Raw genomic sequence first — 7,844 nt, forward strand, 5'->3', positions numbered from 1 at the left:
ACAGCGAGACGCACAGAGGTGTCCGATGTGCTTCAGACTCTGAGGAAAATCGGACTCGCAACACTCTTGAAGATTAATGGAGAACATTTTTACATTTCTCTTTACAGACTTTTGATCCAAATCCAGCAATCGACTGTAGAGATTTCCAAGCAACTTGTGAAAAAGAAGTGGATGCTTATTTCTGCAGAGTTGAAGGGGGAATTTCCAAAAGCTTTCCAACTTCAGATTTATTTTCCCCCTTTTTTATTTTGTCTCCGGTTGCTCTTCTTGTGCGCAGGCATCACTGTTGTAGATATATTGTTTCAAATCCGAACTGTCGTTCAGTACAGTTGGTGCCTGCACTTGGATGAACTTCCTGATGAGAGATCCAGTCATACAGGGATCAAGTATGGCATATCATCCGTTTATACCTCACCGGGGTCCGGAATTTGCCATGAGTGCAATGCTGGGTCACCAGCCTCCGTTCTTCCCGGCCCTGGCTCTCCCTCCCAGCGGCTCCCTCTCTCTGCCGGGCGCGCTGGGAAAGCCGATCATGGACCAGCTGCTGGGAGCTGCGGAGACCGGCCTCCACTTCTCTTCGTTGGGGCACCAGGCTGCGGCCGCCCACCTCAGGCCTCTCAAGACTTTAGAGCCCGAGGAAGAGGTGGAGGACGACCCTAAAGTTCACCTGGAAGCTAAGGAGCTTTGGGAACTCTTCCATAAGAGAGGCACCGAGATGGTGATCACGAAATCTGGAAGGTGAATCTAAATTTTTTTTTTTTCTTTTCGTGTGAGTGTGTGTGTTCATCCCAAAAGTGATTGTTCACAAAGAAGCCTGCTGTGCATATTGACAAGTCATGTTGGAGGACTTATTATTCATATGCCACTGATGGTATATCTCAATTCCCCCTAGTCAACATTTTAATTTATACAAAGCTTACAAGTCTTTCTATTAGCCTCATTTGTATTAATAAAACTTAGATTACAGGATAAATGTTATGTAGATGCGACCAACACTGCGTCATGATATGTTTTCAATAGATTTTCAGTTTGGTAGAAATAAACTGAGGTAAAAGTTCCTGCGTGTTAAAAACAGCCTGCAAAGACAGAAGGCTGCTAAAATATAACATGTGGACAAACAGATCTTTAATGACTGGAAATGAGTTGTTAGGTTTTATATTATTTGGTCAAATAACAGGGATTAGGGCTGTAACTGCTGTTTTTACTATTATTAGGCCTACACTATAGTTGCAATGGCTGTCAAATTCACTGATCTACAATTTACTGATAAAACAATTAAAAATTATCAGTCTTTCTTAAAATGGTAGTGAATATTTGTGCCCAGTTTGTCAAAGCTGTATGCTGACGGATTACTCCACTGAAATGTCAACTTTGGGAGAGAGAGAGTGAGAGAGTGAGAAAGAGAGAGAGAGAGAGAGAGAGAGAGAGAGTGTGTGAGTGTGTGTGTGTGTGTGTGTGTGTGTGTGTCTGTGTGTGTGTGTGTGTGTGCTCTGACTAAATTATTTTCGTCATCATCACAATCACAGTATACAAAGATGGCTGGCTGTGTGTAGGCCTTCCAAGGCATTAAAAATCAAGAGAGCATTCAAGCAGCGTTGACGTGTTGTCTTATAGGCTTAATTGGAGATAAATTAGAGGAAGAACATTATTATTATAGCGTTTATTTAGCTGCTTATTTGTGGGACAGTTTATACTTTTCGGCTGACTGTCAGAAAAATTGAGAGCAGGCCATCGGCTGCATCACATGATCAATTTAGATTAAATGTCAATTTTTAAAATATGTTATGGCTTTTTGTTTACATTGTGTGATATTCTATCCATTGTTTGTTGGATAAGTTGCTGATCATTTGCTTTTCTTTGTCACACAGGCGGATGTTCCCTCCGTTCAAAGTGAGGTGCACTGGTCTGGACAAGAAGGCCAAATATATTCTCTTGATGGATATTGTTGCTGCCGACGACTGCAGGTACAAATTTCATAACTCCCGCTGGATGGTGGCGGGGAAAGCCGACCCCGAAATGCCAAAGAGGATGTACATTCACCCGGACAGTCCGGCTACTGGTGAACAATGGATGTCAAAAGTCGTCAATTTTCACAAACTCAAGCTGACAAACAACATCTCCGACAAGCATGGATTTGTAAGTTCAACTAATGTATGTCAAATTTTCCTATTTATCAACTTACCCTTTTATTACCAACGTGTCATAATAATGTGTATTGTGATGTTTTTACTTGTATTTTATTGAGGCTTTATTTAACTAGGGTGGCCCATGAAAATTCAAATTCATTTTTTTTGGAGCAAGACTTGCCCGAAATAACACCATTAAAAAAAATAAATAAAAAAAAAACTTACAAAAGTAATTGATTTTGAAATTATCTTTTTCTGTAACTACTATTTTTAATTATTATAATTAATATACAAGGTAATTAATCTATTATCTGTTTCAATCCATATTCTGTAACTGCTTTATGGACCTGAAAATATATTCAGAAATCTGCACCAAAATTCACTCCAACACATTTTATAAAACGATTTACAATTTTTTACAATTAAAAGTTATTTATCACTTTTAATTCTTGATAATGGTGTGATTTCTGGTTTCTAATTTTAGATAGAATTTCGGGGGCAGGGGGGGGGGGTGTGCAATACATATTCTGTAATTCTGTGATAACAAATGTCAGTGTAGCATGAACATTACACTAATCTTTTGTGTGACTATGTGTGTTGCAGACTATACTTAACTCGATGCATAAATATCAGCCTCGATTCCACATTGTGAGGGCCAACGATATTCTCAAACTCCCGTACAGCACCTTCAGGACTTATGTTTTTCCTGAAACGGATTTCATTGCCGTGACTGCTTATCAAAATGACAAGGTAAGGCACAATTATAGCTCACAGGCTTAGCGTTATATCCTGAATATTTGTTCAAATATAGCTGGTGCATGCTCAACCCCTGTCAGACCCTCTCTCCCTCTCTCTCTCTCTCTCTCTCTCTCTCTTCTCCCTGTCTTTCACGCTCTGCACCATTTTGTTGTCATAAAATATGAAAGACGTCATATTTGTTGGAGCCTGTGAGAGTGGAGTATCATAGTGGGGGGATGATGTTGCGAGTAAGTGCCATATTCACCGGCCTGTGGTAGGAAAGTAATAATTCTGAGGAATGTTATACAGGTTATCTTCCTTTTATTTAATCACGTGGAAAGGATTTGGCACAGACCCAGACTCTCTCTCTCTCTCTCCTTCTCTCTCTCTCTCTCTCTCTCTCTCTCTCTCTCTCTCTCTCTCTCTCTGCGTGTGTGTGTGTGTGTGTACAACTAAAAGGGTTGGGGTCGAGAAATGAGGAAAAAGTAGAAGTGCAACACTAAGCTCAATGGAGGAAAAGGGGAGAAAAAAGGGAGGGGGCCGTTTGTTTGTGTCGGACTGTGGCTGCATGGTAGCATTTTACTCTTTAAGACATACACTTAATAAAAATCATCTCCTCAGCTCTTTGATATTGCTCGGAAATGATGGCACCCCCTCTTCTTCCCCCCTCCCTCCCTCCTTCCCTCCCTCTCCCACGTGTAGTGGTAACATACCAGAAATCAGAGAGGAGGTGGTGTGAGAATAAAGTATTGCAAAAGTTTTTAACCAAAAAAAAAAAGAAAAAGAAAAGAGAAAAAAAACAGCACTGACTTACGCTGGTGGAAAAACGTGCCCAAAAAAAAGAAGGGGAGCTTGCGTGCTATTTGTGTGCGTTGTGGGCTCGCCTGTTTTGTTTTATGTCTGTTTCCTTTTTTCGGTGAAACCAAAAATATGTTGTAGCTTTAGCCTGTTGAGACAATAAACTCCACGTACTGTATTGTAAACTTGCAGAAATGAGCTCCAGCTTCGGTGCTTCACCTGCAATTGTAACACAGTTGTTAATATTTACAAAAAAATCATTTGGTTTATTTCAGATAACCCAGCTGAAAATTGACCATAATCCATTTGCCAAGGGATTCCGTGACACTGGCAATGGGAGACGGGAAAAGAGGTAAGAAACAGTGCATCACAAAAAAAAAAAAAAAAAGTCAGATGTTTTTTATAAATTGAAACAGACAGTGATCTCGCTGGATTAAACCCGCGTCAAAGCTTCCACATTACCCCGCAGGGAGTCTGCCTATTCACGGTTTCTAATCTAATAGCCAAGTAGACTTCAATGAAATGCTTAAATCGAAGCACTGGTGGTATGGAAGCTTTCATTGGGTTGTTTCTATTACGATCTTCACTTTCTGATTAATATTTAAAATTATTCATTTATGTAAAAAACCTTGGATTCTCACCTGCCGCACAGGTGAAGATCTAATTATGAATCTCAGGTCTCAGATGTAATAAGCTTCCATTCACCATTCACAATGCTACACTGCATACCGTTACTGACCTGAGTTGTGACGACCACCAATAATAACCTGGGTACTTGTGCACAGGAAACAGCTGGCCCTGCAGTCCATTCGCTCATACGAGGAGCAGCAGAAAAAGGAGAACGGGGCTTCAGACGACTCCTCTGGAGAGCAGGCTTCCTTTAAGTGCTTCGGCCAGGCCTCGTCCCCTGCCGTGTCTACCGTGGGCCCCCCACACCTGAAAGGTAGGCGGACAGACCCCACAGTCGGTCACAGCTCCCTCCGCTCACAAGTCGTGTGTTAAATCGTAAAATGTCTTTTGTGGCAAGACGTTTTACAAGGTATTTGTGACGTGTAGAATAAGAGTAAACTTAATGAATGTGAGAGAGACACAGTCCATGTACATGCTTTCAATATATTCTGAGACTACCCATTAATTAACAGTTTCAACACAACAATAAAACCTTAAAAAATGAAAGTACTCACTAAAGGATGAAACATCGAGATGACATCAGTCTGTTACCAATTAATCTGCAAAGCACGAATAATAAAAATCAACAAATACAAAAATGCAGCTTTCTAATGTGAAGCACACATCGAAATATTATTGGAAACAGCTGGAAATTGACGTTATGGGCCAGATTATAGGATATGTTACCAAACATAGTCACCAGTGTGGACAAGTAAGTCCCCTGCAGGTCTATATTTCATATTCCACCTGTGAGAGCCAACTGCAATGGTTGACAATGTGAATTTGCAATTTTCTGATACACCTATACTATGTGCAGAAAGACAACTGACATTCTAATCTTCTTTCTCGGACAGATTTCTGCGACAGCGATGAGGACAGCGACGACGAGAGCAAAGACGGACACATCAAAGATGGTCCGGACTCCAGCAAGATTTCCACAACTACAGAGGATGGAAAGGACCATGAGGCGAGCCCAGCTAAGGGGCACTCCTTTAGTAACAGTGATTCTACTAGCAGAAACCGCGATAGCGGCCCCAGGACTGAGAAAAGCCAGGCAGACTCGAGGCAGAGCCCCATCACAGTCATCTCCAGTACTACCCGCTCTGGAGAAGACCTCAAGAGCCCAAACCTGGACCAGCCAAAAACGGACGAGTGCAGATCAATAAGCAAGGAAAGTTTCATGCCTTTGACTGTACAGACTGAGAGCCCGCACATAGGCCACAGCCACTTGCATAACTTTGGATTTCCAACAGGTCTAACAGGACAGCAGTTTTTCAATCACCTAGGGAGCGCGCATCCGTTTCTCTTGCACCCCAGTCAGTTCAACATGGGAGGCGCATTCTCAAACATGGCCGCGGGCATGGGGCCACTATTGGCAGCTGTGTCCACGGAAGGGGTGAACGCCATGGACACGACGGGCATGGCATCACCTCAGCAAACCTTGACGCCAGGCCTACCTTTCCATCTGCAGCAACATGTCTTGGCATCACAGGTAAAACCAGTTTTCTTGAGCATAAGCCTACTTGTAGCATAGTATAAAGTACATGTTGAGTTATAGTACTATAGGCCTCAGAGGCCTATATGCCAGATTTAATGTGCTAGATATTGAAATGCCCTTAATGCTCTCATCATTTTTTTAAAGCTGTGTTTGTGTATGTGCGGTTGTTTTGTTTTATTGCCAAACGTATTCAAAGTAAAGTTTGACTGACTAGGCTGTTACAGACCACGTTTTATGACTTTCTTTTGGCATTGTTGTGATGGATATTAGTATAACTATCACTCATTAAAAACAGGAAAAAAAACATACTTGGAGAGACAAAGAACACCTTGCAACAGCTAAAGGTGTTAGGCAACCTTTTTGATATGACCTCATTAAGTCTGTGTGATAGTGCCACAATGTAGAGTATTAAAATGCCTCATTGGCTCGGAGAGGTAAACAACAGTATGGTTTAATAGACAACAAATTTGTCTTCCCCCCTTTATTGTCAAGACAAGTGTTAGAACAGACAAACTTTTGTTTGATTGTGGGATCAGACGTGGGGAATTTTTAAATGCATTAGAAATTCTTGAGCAAGCACCAAAGCTGTTTACATGCCGGGTGGCAAAGCTCTGCTGCAGAATATTTTGTTGGGACTATTTCGATTGTGAAAACATGCGTGAATGGAAGCATTGAGAGCATGACAGGCTGATTCAGTATTGGCAGATCTACTTAGAGAGTGTCATTAGCGTTGTGACAACGCATTACAAGTTTAAGAAAAATGTTTACTGAGGACAGTGGAAGTAAAGTACATGAACTGCCCGAAGCAGTTCTGTTTGCATCATTATTTTCACCCATTTGTTCCACTTTAATCCAAAACATATTCGCAGGGATCTGGGGAAACAGTTTATCACAATGCATTTCTCTTCGACTTTTCTTTTTTTGACCTATAGTAAATTGTATTATTATTATTATACGTGTTTGAATTTGAATCTCCCTTCTCCCACAGGGCATTGCCATGTCCCCGTTTGGTAGTTTGTTCCCTTATCCCTACACGTACATGGCAGCAGCTGCAGCAGCTTCGTCCGCCGCCGCCGCCGCTGCCTCCTCCTCGGTGCACCGGCATCCCTTCCTGAACGCAGTGCGCCCCCGACTCAGGTACAGCCCTTACTCCCTTCCCATGACGGTACCGGATAGCACGCTGCTCACCACAGCCATGCCCTCCTCCATGGCCGGCGGCGGGGCCGAGCTGAAAGGGGACGGCATGGTCCCAGCCAGTCCCGTGTCTGCTGTCACCCTGGATTCTACATCGGAGGTGACCAGCCACTCGTCCACCATATCCTCCGGCTCGGTTTCCGTGTCACCAAAAACTTGCACAGAGAAAGACGCCGCCAATGAGCTACAGAGCATCCAGCGCCTGGTCAGTGGACTGGACTCGAATCAGGACAGGCCACGAAGCGGGTCCCCATAGGAGTGCTTTTTTCTTTTTTTTCTTTTCTTTTTCTTTTTTTTTTTTAAACACACCACCTGCTTCTCGTTTCGTTGTCATGAAAGTGTTGACGGTGATGAAGACACTAACAGTAGGAGGACACCCTCGTAGATTAATGCAGGTTTTAAAAGGAAAGAAAAAAAACTAAATAAAAAAAAAATGAACTGTTTTAGTTTCTGAAATGCACTTTGGTTAATACACACCTGATACCTTTTTGTTTTTGTTGAAACGTTTTTGTTAAATTAAACCACACTTTTATCCTGTCATTTGAATACCGTACAAGTATTGAAACTGAAAAGTTGGCATGGGTGTGACTTGCAGATTTAGGAGAAGTTGCTGCTGTGTCCTGTCTCCTTTAACTTTATTGTACACGAGGAGAATTTTGTTTTAATATGCACTCTGAATTTGGTTTTGACTTATTTGACTTCACTACCGTTTAACCTACCTTTTTTGAAAGACTGCTGTATTTTGTTGTACACGATTAATTGATTAATTGGCCAAACTGCATGTATGCCCCCCAGCCTCTCCCCCCAAACGAAAGTTATTT

At 42.1% G+C, this 7,844-nt stretch overlaps 1 protein-coding gene across 2 annotated transcripts; it reads left to right on the forward strand.

The window, feature by feature from the left end:
• Positions 1 to 346: 346 nt before the first annotated feature.
• tbx3a (T-box transcription factor 3a) lies at positions 347 to 7,318 on the forward strand. Of its 2 annotated transcripts, none has more exons than XM_062434317.1 (7): positions 347 to 738; positions 1,869 to 2,151; positions 2,730 to 2,876; positions 3,938 to 4,014; positions 4,448 to 4,605; positions 5,186 to 5,823; positions 6,818 to 7,318. In XM_062434317.1, the coding sequence occupies exons 1-7, from the start codon at positions 347 to 349 to the stop codon at positions 7,277 to 7,279; spliced, it is 2,157 nt and encodes a 718-aa protein (XP_062290301.1). In that variant the 3' UTR covers positions 7,280 to 7,318. The 2 variants fall into 2 exon arrangements, with proteins under 2 accessions (XP_062290301.1, XP_062290302.1); XM_062434318.1 differs by having other exon boundaries at positions 1,869 to 2,136.
• The last annotated feature ends 526 nt before the right edge of the window (positions 7,319 to 7,844 follow it).

The sequence above is a fragment of the Scomber scombrus genome, chromosome 15, assembly GCF_963691925.1.
Source record: "Scomber scombrus chromosome 15, fScoSco1.1, whole genome shotgun sequence".
Classification (NCBI taxonomy): domain Eukaryota; kingdom Metazoa; phylum Chordata; class Actinopteri; order Scombriformes; family Scombridae; genus Scomber; species Scomber scombrus.